The sequence below is a fragment of the Ursus americanus genome, chromosome 4 (genome assembly GCF_024610735.1).
Source record: "Ursus americanus isolate L20-20 chromosome 4, mUrsAme1.1.p, whole genome shotgun sequence".
Classification (NCBI taxonomy): domain Eukaryota; kingdom Metazoa; phylum Chordata; class Mammalia; order Carnivora; family Ursidae; genus Ursus; species Ursus americanus.
The window spans coordinates 37,914,227-37,925,633 of record NC_142130.1 but is presented as its reverse complement, the minus strand read 5'-3'; the positions used below and the strand labels follow the sequence as shown (position 1 = coordinate 37,925,633).

Genomic DNA, 11,407 nt, shown 5'->3' with positions numbered 1-11,407 from the left:
GCACAGACCTTTTGAAGCACTTGACCAATGAAGTGAGTTCTCCAGTCACTGTGGAGTTCGAGGGGGGTTCCCCAGGTAGGGATAATATTTTCTAATAGGATTTTAGCCACAGAAGAGACAGTAGTTAGCCTACAGGGAAAAGCTTCAGTCCAGTGAGAAAACTTACGAACCATGACTAAAACATAATTTAATCCCTGAGGTGGGAAAAGCTGAATGAAATCTATTTGCCCCATTCCCACTGGGGAATTTAAAGTGTCCAGGAGCGCTTGTATTTTCTATTTCTCTAGGTTGTATTTTGGGCAGGTGGAGCAAGCAAAATAGGCACTTTTTGTAGTTCTGTTGTTATTTTCCCACCAGTGTGGGTTCATAAGAGTTATAATTTTATCATTGAACCAATGATCCAATGCATGTACCATAGTCAGTAATGGGGAATTTTAATGCCTCTGGTAGGACTGGGTTTCTACTTGGGCCAAACCAAAGTTTCCTTTTCTGGGGCCAATTTTTGAGCATCTCTAGCAAATTTTTCTATATTATCATTGGGGAACCATCCCTGTGGACCATGACAGAGGCTTGGCGGTTGGTTCTTCTGAGCGCAGTGTTCTTGGTAGTAACATCAGTGAGGTGTTTAGAATGCCCAGGGACCTGAAAAATAGCCTAAGTGGCCAGTAGAAGAATGGCATCTAAGAATATTAGTATGGCATCTAATAATATGGCATTTTAAAGGTAAGACCCATTTTAAATTTTATATTTGTTGGAAGTAAGGAAGCCTCACTGTTTCCATAGCATTCCAAAGTCATGAGCTACTCCCAAGGCATATCTCCTGTCAGTATGGATATTGCCCCTTGGTTACATGCAGGCCTGAGTGAGAGCATACAATTCGGCCTGTTGGGCTGAGGCAGCCAAAGGCAATGGTGCTACCTCAAGAACTTCAAAAAGGAGTTGCAGTTGTATAGCTGGCACAATATTGATCATTTTCACCTTATAAATAAGAAACATCAGTAAACTATGAAAAGTCAGCATGATAAAGCAGTTTCCTATAAGTCATTATGGGAGTCAGAAGGTGAATTGTCAGTATTAAGCAGTAGTGGGAGGTTTTGTCAGTGGAGGAAGGGAGAAGAATAGCAGGGTTGAGGTTATTACAGTGAGGAAGAATCTGAGAAATGGTTAGCAAGATTTTATAGGAGGTGAGGTAACTAGATGAAAGGTGTTGAGTATGGTAAGAATTTAGAAAGGCTTCTACCAGATGGAGTGCAAGAATGGTTGGGGGGCAATCTCATGATTATTTCTTCAGTGGCTTTGACTAAAAGGACTGTGGCAGGAATGGTCTGAGACAAGGGAGGGTACCCTTGTACTGTGGGGTCTAGTTGTTGGCTATAATAAATACCCTTTGGGTAAATGTGCTCCCCATGTTTTGGGGTGAGTACCATAAGAGCATTCCCTTCTTTTTAACATACAAAAAGGAAAAAGAGAAATTGATCATTGGGCTATCCACGGGCAGAGGGATTCATTAAGCTCTGTTTAAGGCTTTAAAGGCTAAGTCATCTTGATCTTCCTAAATAATATGGTCAAGTTTGTAGTTTTTTTAGTAAAACATCTAGGGGATGGGCCCTATGAGAGAGATTTGGACAATTTCCACGGTCAGTAGCTAGCTAGCCCCCCAAGAACCTCATAGTTGGTACTTAGTTTTTGAGTTTTGGGATATTCAAGATGTCATGAAGCCTATTTGGATCTAAATGTAGTCCTTGTTCCAAAATCAGGTGCCCTAGATATCAAACCTGAGTTTGAACAAAGCACAATTTTTCCTTAGAGACTTTATGTTCCTTTAAAGCTAAAAGTTTTACCGGACTAATGTTGTCCGCCTGTGAAGAGGCTTGGGAAAGGGATCAGAGAAGGAAGTCATCTACATATTGTAATAGGGCAGAACCTCCGGGAAATTTTATATCATCTAGATCAGCCTTTAAGGTTTGTGAGAAGTAAGAAGAGGTTTCAGTAAAACCCTGGGGCATTACCATTCCGGCGTATTTTCTTCCCAAGGAAAGGCGGAGCTACTGGCTGGCCTTATGCACTGGGATGCTAAAGAAGGCAGCAGGTAAACCAACCACAGTAAAAAAAAAAAAAAAAAAGAAAAGAAAAGAAAAGAAAAGTGCTTTCAATGGGAATGAAGGCTAATAAAAGTATGGGAACTGGTAAAACAAGGTGGTGAAGGATGACAACACTGTTTATGGCTTAGAGGTCCTGGACAATCCTCTATCTGCAGCCATTCAGTAGCATGAATGAGTCAGGAGTCTAAGTGATAGCAAGGTTCACAGGCACCATAAAGTAAAAGGAAACTAATGGCTAAGAACAACCGGTTATTATTTATATTCAAGCCAAAGATACACTTTTTCCATGGATTCCTGCGGGAAGAGCACTATGTAATATGAACGCTATCAACAGACATTTTAAACTGAAACAGTGATGAGTTCGGTAGAAATGCTTATTAAAAATGTCCCTCACCAGGTAACTTTGACAACATCCTCAGAGGCTGACAGTGATTTGATTTTTTGTAAACAATTAAAAAATCACTTTGGCTAAGGTTGGAGGTGGAGATGGGGGTTTGACTGGAAAAGGGCACAAGGGAACATTATGGAGTAATGAAAATATTCTGTATCTTGATTATGGGTACTCAGGTATATATATTTATTAAAACTCATTGAATAGAACGCCAAAGGAGTGCATTTGCATCTCAATTAAAAACAAAAACAAAACCCTCAGGCCAAGTCTGGGTAATTACAGCCAGAAAGATAGGCATAGCAAACAAAAATTTTGGACAAGTATAGAGAATACCTACATACGGTGATTCTAATTCTTTTCAAGGGTGACATGATTAATTTATCCAAACAAAAATACTGTTAGTTTTTCTTTGCTTTTATTTACTATCGGGATGCAAAAATTCTAAACTGCTACCAAATAAATGATGAGCTAAAATTAATTTAATCCTTACAACCACCATAAGAAGTAGGTGCTATTATTTTCCCATTTTATGGGAGGGGTTACGGAACCCGGACAAAGGCCTTGCACTCAGTACCCTTTCCCCAGTATTTGGCCACACCCTGGCTCACCATAACCCACAAAAGCTGGGCAGACAAAAGGCCCAGCGTCAGCAAAGCGCTACAGGTGAGTCATCGTCACTCAATCTTAGAGTCTGGTTCTCTGAGCCGCAACATTCCGAAATGCCAGGTGCTGCCCAGCGCTGTGGCCAGCCCAGGTGGCCGGTGCCGCCGGTTCGGTTGGCCCGACTCGGGCGCAGAAGGCCACAGCAAGGCCGGAAAGGCGCGCAGCACTCCTTCCCCGTGCGTCGCACCGGGGCCCCCGAACGCGGCTGCGCGGCTCCGCCCTTTCCCCGTGCGCTCCGCTCGCCGTGGGGTCGCTCTGCGCCACCGCACCCCGGATGCGGCCAGCCCCCTCCGCGCTCCCTGAGCCCCTGGCTCTCGGCCCCGCCCTCGTCTCGCGCGCGCTCCGGTACCGGCCGTCAGGTACTCCTCTCCGCCGCCCTCCCACACCCCCCGCGAGCGCCCCGCTCCCGGCAGTGCCCGGGTCCCGCCTGCCCTCCTTCCCCCGACTCTTCCTCGGCCTTGCCATCCCCGCGCGCGCCTCCGCCTCCCCCGGAGACCCGCCCGTCCAGCCCCGCGTTCCCCGCGCGCGCTCGCGTCTACCCCGCGGTGACTAGGCGCCCACTCCCGCCCAAGCGTGTTCCACCACCGCCACCGCCACCGCCACCACCACCACCCCCGCCACCACCACCCCACAGACACACAGACACAAAAGGAGAGGACCGCCCCGCCGGGAAGCAGCTGCCCAGACCTTAGTTTTGAAGTTTTGAATTGTTTGAATATATAGTTCGGGGCTAAGACTGTAAACGGTAGAAGAGTTTAAGGAATAATGGTTGTTCTGAAGGCGGGAGGCTGAGAGCAGTACATGTAAATGTTACAAGAGAATTTCCAAGGGAAGAGGTGGTCATCGTCCCCCACCCCTGCTTGCAACTCACAAAACACGCTTTCGAGTAGAGCCAGAAGGATTTGTAGAATAGAAGCTGAGGACATTGGGAGAGGGGATACAGGGGGTTAAAAGTTGATCCTTAAAAGCCGACTAAGCTTGGTCTCCAAAGGTCTCAGCGCAAGATGGGAGCCCCCACTCTTCTATTTATAGACAGGACAATCAAGGTCCAAAGTGGGTGGCTTGTCCACAATCATACACCTGATTCTTGGCAGAGACAGGTCTAGTGGCCCGGAACTCCAGTTCCTAGGCGTCGTTTGTAAATAATAAAATATATAAATAACGTTTTACAAATACCTTTGTGAGTCAAGAGACGCATCAAGGTCAGTAACTGGTATTTGGTATCAACCTGTCTTCATTATTTACTCCTCCCCAGGTGCTTGCCAGCCTGCACTCCCTGGCCCACAGCAGTGCAGCCCACCTGCAGCGGGGAGTTTAAAAGGGCCTGGCCCCTACAAGTGAAGTAGGTGGGTAGAGTTGGGGCAGAGGGTGGAGGGCTTTGAACATGAATGCTGTACCCAATAGGGCACGGTGGAGAATTGGAAATGCGCCTCTGGGGAAGCCAGCACTTCAGCAGGGGTTAGATTCGTGGAGGGAATATTAGCTGAGATCCCAAGACTCTAGAAGTCAAGTCATTTAGCAGGAAGACAAAATTAAAATATTGTTGTCGAAAGGAAGGTTGTGAGGAGAAAGTATTCTAGTTCAATAACAGAAAAATCTTTTCCCCTGGTTGAGTATGAATAAAAATGGTGCTTACTGTGTGCTACGCACTGTTGTAAGTGCTTTACAAAAATTAATTTATTTACTTCTCACAACAAACCAATGAGGTTGTTACTATTTTGTCACCATTTTGGAGATGTAAGGCTGAGGCACAAAGAGGTTGCCCAAGGTGAGTAGATCTGCGCTGAGGAGGAGTGGCCTGGAGTCAGAAGATTCACTTCTCAGGGCCTCCATCACTAGTTGTGTGAACTTACCCTCTCTGAGCCTCAGTTTTCCTATCTGTCAAATGCATATTGTCATCCCGGCTTACTGCCAAGACAGAGAATGTGCAGATGCTTTGCAAACTGTGCATTGTGATGCCAATGGAAAGTACTCCTATTTAATAAAGGAAGGGTGCACTTCCAAGGCCAAATCCCAACTAAAGAGAGAAAATGACAAGCTTGGTTCGTCTCGCAGAATTTAATGGGCTTGCCGCTCACAGAGAGGCAAAGGTGGGGTCATAATTAAAATCGTTGGCTGTGGAGTCAGATGGACCTAAGCTGTGGTCCCAGCCCTGCCACTTATTAGCTCTGTGACCTAAGACAAGGCACATCACGTTTCTGATACGGTGTTCTCTTGGTGATCCTCGATGTACTCACCTCCAAAGTGGGTCCAATACATTCCTTGTAGAGCAGTTGTGAGGATTAAATGAGATGCACTTAATTCAACACCTACAAGTAGTGAGCGCTCAGTAACAGGTAGATAAGGGCCGTTATTTTTTCTGATTCTTCTTTTTCCTCATCCTCTCTATATCTTAATATTCCCGCAGGGACAGCCCCACCATGTGTGAAGGACTGATGGAGAGGTATGTGGCTGCCATGGTGCTGAGTGCAGCTGGAGATGCCTTGGGGTACTTCAACGGGAAGTGGGAGTTTCTCCGGGATGGGGAAAAGATTCACCGGCAGCTGGCCCAGCGTGGTGGGTTGGACGCCATAGATGTGGAGGGGTGGAGAGTCAGCGATGACACGGTGATGCACTTGGCCACGGCAGAAGCTCTCGTGGAAGCCGGCAAAGTCTTGGATTTGGCTCACCTGTATTCCTTACTTGCTAAGCATTACCAAGACTGCATGGAAGACATGGATGGCCGGGCACCAGGTGAGTGCAGCCAGTGGAAGTCACAGGCAGGTGGAGAATAAAGCAGGCCGAAGGCACTCATTAAAAATATTGACTGAGATTTAAATATCAAGGAGACAGTTGTTTTTTATGGTTGTGATAGAAATAGAAACAACTTAAATGTTCTCTAATCTATTTAATTATGGTGATACATTCACAGCTATTTAAAATCATGCAGATAAATATTGACTGATAAGGAAAGATATTATATATTAAATTAAAAAATGAGGCTTACAAAAAACACACAGGGCACCCAAAGGCACATTGTTGCTCTGGACCCATTGCTCCTTTTCCAAGCCTGGTATTCCTCACTCTAGAACCTGCAGCCTCTTTCTGGCATTTAGGATCTCCAGTGGTCAGGTTCTCGTTGGGTTCTCTAAGGGCTTGGGCTCAGAGTCTGATGGTTTTGATGGGGCCACTAGCTAGCTGGTTAAGTGATTTTGAGCAAGGTTCTTAAGCTCTGAGCCTTAGCTTAGTCATTTAAGAAAAGACAATAATATGTTAAACCTACCTTTTTGAGTTATTTTGATGTCTCAGTATTAACTGATAAAGATTCCAAGACTCTTTATATGAATCTGATTCTTGTATCATCAATCTTCTCATGCTAGGGGTTATATAGAAAGTAAGGAACAGTGTTGGCTTGGTGTTTGGAGTTTGGGGGCATTCATCATATTTTGGGGCTTTCCCTTTCCATCAAAGAAACTTAGAGACCAAGCTTGGTTCTTTCCTCCTGCACGGGCCTTTGCTTTGGTTACATGGACCCTCTGCTCTACCCGACTCTTGCCAGGGGGTGCTTCAGTGCAGAATGCCTTGCTGCTGAAGCCGGATGAGGCCAATGGCTGGAGGATTCCCTTTAACATCCACGAGGGTGGCTGCGGGGCTGCCATGCGTGCCATGTGCATCGGCCTCCGGTTCCCTCACCGCAGCCAGCTGGACACACTGATCCAGGTTAGCATCGAGAGCGGCAGGATGACCCACCACCACCCTACAGGCTACCTGGGAGCCCTCGTTTCTGCTCTTTTTACAGCCTATGCTGTGAACGGCAAGCCTCCTAGGCAATGGGGAAAAGGACTGATGGAGGTGCTACCAGAAGCTAAAAAGTACATTATCCAGTCAGGCTACTTTTTGGAGAAGAATCTTCAACACTGGTAAGTTGGTAGGTGCACGCTCCTGCTGGAAAATGATTGAGTCTGGGGGGCATCTGGGTCACTCAGTCGGTTCAGCGTCTGCATTCAGCTCAGGTCGTGATCTTAGGGTTCTGGGATCGAGCCCCACATTGGGCTCCTTGCTCAGCAGGGAGCCTGCTTCTCCCTTTCCCTCGGCCCCCACCCCGCTCTTGTGCTCTCTTTCTCTCACGCACTCTATCTAAAATAAATAAATAAAATATTTAAAAAAAGAAAATGATTGAATCTGAGTGTGCACGTGCATGCACATGTATGCTTAGAATTCATAGATTAAAGCAACCATCCTGGTTTTCACCATCCATTTTTGTTACCTGCTGCATCCAGCACCGCCCCTCCCCCTGCCACCTGCTAAGCGTTTCAAGTTCAGTGCCAGCAGTGGTTGCCACCAAGTAGCCAGTGAAGACCTCAATGAGTAGTACACCTGCAGCTCTTCCCTGGTGTGTAGCGATCCTGTTCTGTATTCCAGCCTTCTGTTGGTTTTGTGGCTGTCCTGTCCTGCTGAGTTCATACTGCTATGAACTTTCCTGCTTTCCTGGAACGTGTTTCTTCAGTGTTGTCATGACACAAAATGTTTTGAAATCCTTGGTTACAGTGCCCAAGAGATAGGTTTTCTCACTAGCTAGTTAATAAGTAGTGAAGCCACAGTTTCCCTTGTTGGTGAGCTCATGTCACATTTCTTAGAATAAAAGGATCCAGAAGCTTTCTACTGAAATCATCTGTGGTCACTTATCTTGAAAAAACAATATAAGTATATATGGAGTTGATGTGTTAGCTTGATTATAGTAACCTTTTTACTATGTATCTGTGAATTATCATATTGTGTGTCTTAAATATATACAAGTTTTATTAAGAAAATAAAGTGGGTGCCTGGGTGGCTCAGTTGGTTAAGTGTCTGCCTTCAGCTTAGGTCATGATCTCAGGGTCCTGGGATCAAGTCCCATGTCAGGCTCCCTGCTCTCCCTCTCCCTCTGCCTGCTGCTACCCCGCTTGTGCTCATGTTCTCTTTCTGTCAAATAAATAAATAAAATTTAAAAAATAAATAAATAAAGGGGCAGCTGGGGGGCTCAGTTGGTTAAGCTTCCAACTGTTAATCTCAGTTCCAGTCTTGATCTCAGGGTTGTGAATTCAGGACCCACACACTGGACTCCTGGGCGGGGAGCCTATTTAAAAAAGAAAGAAAAAAAAGAAGGAAGGAGAGAGAGAGAAAGAAAAGAAAAGAAAAAAAGAAAAAGAAAATAAAGTAAAATAAATAAGTTTCACCCTTGGAAGGTGACATTTGACACTATTTTCAATTCAGGAAGAATAGACCTTCATTTCTCACCTTGAACTTCATATGTATCTTCTTTATTTAGCAACAGGTATCAGTGCTTGTTTATATTAATCCTTGGCAAAAATTTATTGGACAAATGCCATGTAGAGCTCATTTTGAGTTTTTAGTACAATTTTGATATTAGTTCAAGAAGTTGGAAGTCATCTTAGAATTTTCCCTGTGCACACATCTATCTGGTACCTTTCCTTATGGCTCTCAAATTTATTTTTTCAGTTGACTGTAGAATTTTTCCTTCTTACAGGTCCTACTTCCAAGACCAATGGGAAAAATACCTAAAACTTAGAGGGATTTTGGATGGCAAATCAACCCCTATCTTCCCCAAGCCCTTTGATGTGAAGGAGAGGGATCAGTTCTATACCTCCGTGAGCTACTCTGGCTGGGGTGGCAGCAGTGGACATGACGCCCCCATGATTGCCTACGATGCCATCCTGGCTGCGGGAGACTCCTGGAAGGAGCTTGCCCACCGAGCCTTTTTCCATGGGGGAGACAGCGATTCTACAGCTGCTATTGCTGGTTGCTGGTGGGGAGTTATGTATGGTCTGAAAGGAGTGAGCCCCTCCAACTATGAGAAACTGGAATACAGAAACCGGCTGGAGAAGACAGCCAGGGCTTTGTATGCTCTGGGGTCAAAAGAAGATACTGTAATCACCCTTTAGGGAGGTGTGACGTCATTTCTTGTGGGTTTTTTCCCTCTTGTGTGGTCCCGTTTCTTTTCAGTTTTTCCCAAGAGTTTTAACCCTGTACTCTAGGAATTTTGAGATGACCTGTCCCTTGAGCACCTGAAGCTCCTCTTTCCAAATTCATCCTCATCCTCCCAAATCTGTCCCTCTTTCTATCCTGAAGAATCTTTATCTCAGTTGACAGGGTCAGCGTCTCCCCAGGCTAGAAGCCTCCAAGCTTCATATTTGAGTCTTCAAGTTCATCATCTAAACATTGACTAAGTTTTTTCTGTTTGTTTCAGGTTGAGTTCCCCAAAGTGGACTCTGAGACAAGGATTTAAGGACAAGTCGTTTATTGGGGAGGTGATTCCAGGAAGCAGTGGTAGGAGAATGGGGAAGTGAGACAGGGAGGGGAGGGAGGCGAGTACAAGGTGTGTTACTGAGTAAGTTACCACTGTGGGCAGTTGGGACTTAGTCCATCTGGGTTCTCTGTGTAAGCCACTGCTCAGAGTTGTCCTACACGAGGGGCAAGCAAACCTGAGGTGTTTATCCGCCCTCGTCCATCTGACAGTGGTTGAGGACCTCTCCTAGGGATGTCAGCTCCCTGGGACTTCTTGGCCTGTCCCTTGTGCAAACCAAACCCAGATGTCTTCAGCAAAGACTCAGAGTTGCTTGCAGTGGCTAGCTGGACAGTGCATGGGAACAGGGAGGGTGATACGTGGCGTCCCAACAGCATCTGCCAGGTGGTTCTACCTCGTCAATATCCTTCGCATCTACTACCTCTTTAACCTTTTTGCACCAACCATCTTTCAGCTGGATTTCTGCAGTCCAAGCTACTCAGGTCTAGGGAGGTGCTGCTCCTAGCTGCACTCTGTACATTACTGGCTGTATTGCCAGTTTTGTTGTTGTCTGCTTGCCTTTATTCTCCTCCAGACACAACCTAGCATTGTGCCTGGGAACACGGGAGGTAGTGAATCTGTATGTATGAAGTGAAGGTTTTTAATTAACCTGCCTGGTGCCTTAACTCCAGTCTTGCCTTCCTCCTTGCCCTCCAGAATTCTCTTTACAAATAACAAATCAATCATGCTGAACTTCTACTCACGCACACCCCCTTTCTTCATATCTTGAAGCTCTTCCCTCTCCTTTTCACCTGGTAGATTCTTACTCATCCTTCAAGCCCCAGCTCAGGTAGAACCTTCTAGGTGAAACCTCCTCTGATTGTTCAGGCACTTGGCCACTGTCTCCAGCCCAGTCACCACACCGATCCTGTTGTGTGGGCATTGGGTGTCTTCTGAGGACAGTCTCAGTTTCCTTGTGAGGAATTGTCTTACTCTCTTTGTGGCCTCCCTGCCTGGCCCATGAGAGACCTTCAATAAATATTTACTTTGGACATTTATCAAGTTGTGTGGATGTGAATGCTTTCAACATGCACTTCCACATCTGTTTCAGACACCTGCTACTTTACGGTTGCCCAGAGTGACGTGTGATGCACTGGGAGAGATGGAGAGTCTGATGTTTTAACCACGCACATGTGCCAACTTGCATGAGACAGAGCTCTCAGCTCCATATTTGCAGCAGGACTCCGACAAAGACATGGGATTTATAAGTCTTTTACACATAAAGGGAGAAGGAAATTCCAAAGTTCATTTTCTGGCTCCAAAAACTCATATGTATTTAAATATTTCAGAAAACAAACATGTTTTAAATGTTATGAGTACGAAAATAGATTCTTCAGTAAGACAACCAGCTGGAGTTGCAGACTTTCAAGGGTGCTGAGCTACAAGTCACAGAACAATGTTATTAACTTCTTAAATTCCCATGTCTTAAAGGACTCCTTTGTAAAAGTATTCTGAGGACAGTTTTAGAATCAGAAAACACATAGTATATACATATTTACACAAGATTCCTGAGCAAAAATGTTGGAGACCCTCATGACTGCTTTCGATTTCCCACTTGGTAAGAACTGACTTTGTAGCACAGAACAGTGGGTGCTTTTCTGCAAATGTAAGAAAAGAGGAAGCATTTCTCTTTGTCTTTCTGAGGTTTCTTTTCCCAGTAGTTTGGAGTCTGCACTTTCAAGGTGGAACAATAGAATTCTCTTAGCACTAACCAAACAGCAGACCTGGGATGCTTACATCTTACAGTATAGAAAACAGGAGAGAATTTTAACAAGTGGAATCTGAGACATGACCTGTTCTACGTCTGTATCTGGTTTGGTAAATCGTCCGAGTTTAGTGAGAAACAAACATGAAATGATTTTATTTTTCCTCCATTACTGCCTGCAGAGTACCCTGTTAAAGCTGCTTTTCCTGTCCCTTAGCAGATCA

At 45.3% G+C, this 11,407-nt stretch overlaps 1 protein-coding gene across 3 annotated transcripts; it reads left to right on the top strand.

Moving 5' to 3' along the window:
- Positions 1–3,134: 3,134 nt before the first annotated feature.
- On the top strand, positions 3,135–10,476 carry ADPRH (ADP-ribosylarginine hydrolase). Of its 3 annotated transcripts, none has more exons than XM_045785115.2 (5): positions 3,135–3,156; positions 4,412–4,502; positions 5,564–5,889; positions 6,695–7,055; positions 8,663–10,476. In XM_045785115.2, the coding sequence occupies exons 3-5, from the start codon at positions 5,577–5,579 to the stop codon at positions 9,075–9,077; spliced, it is 1,089 nt and encodes a 362-aa protein (XP_045641071.1). In that variant the 5' UTR covers positions 3,135–3,156; positions 4,412–4,502; positions 5,564–5,576; the 3' UTR covers positions 9,078–10,476. The 3 variants fall into 3 exon arrangements, with proteins under 3 accessions (XP_045641071.1, XP_045641072.1, XP_045641070.1); XM_045785116.1 differs by lacking the exon at positions 3,135–3,156 and adding an exon at positions 3,374–3,515 and having other exon boundaries at positions 4,412–4,498; XM_045785114.1 differs by lacking the exon at positions 3,135–3,156 and adding an exon at positions 3,374–3,515.
- The last annotated feature ends 931 nt before the right edge of the window (positions 10,477–11,407 follow it).

Excerpts from the sequence above, each read along its gene's own strand:
- ADPRH (XM_045785115.2), top strand. The coding sequence starts at position 5,577 with ATGTGTGAAGGACTGATGGAGAGGTATGTGGCTGCCATGGTGCTGAGT. Across the intron at positions 5,890-6,694 it reads CATGGATGGCCGGGCACCAG|GGGGTGCTTCAGTGCAGAAT; the intron begins GTGAGTGCAGCC and ends GACTCTTGCCAG. Across the intron at positions 7,056-8,662 it reads GAGAAGAATCTTCAACACTG|GTCCTACTTCCAAGACCAAT; the intron begins GTAAGTTGGTAG and ends TCCTTCTTACAG.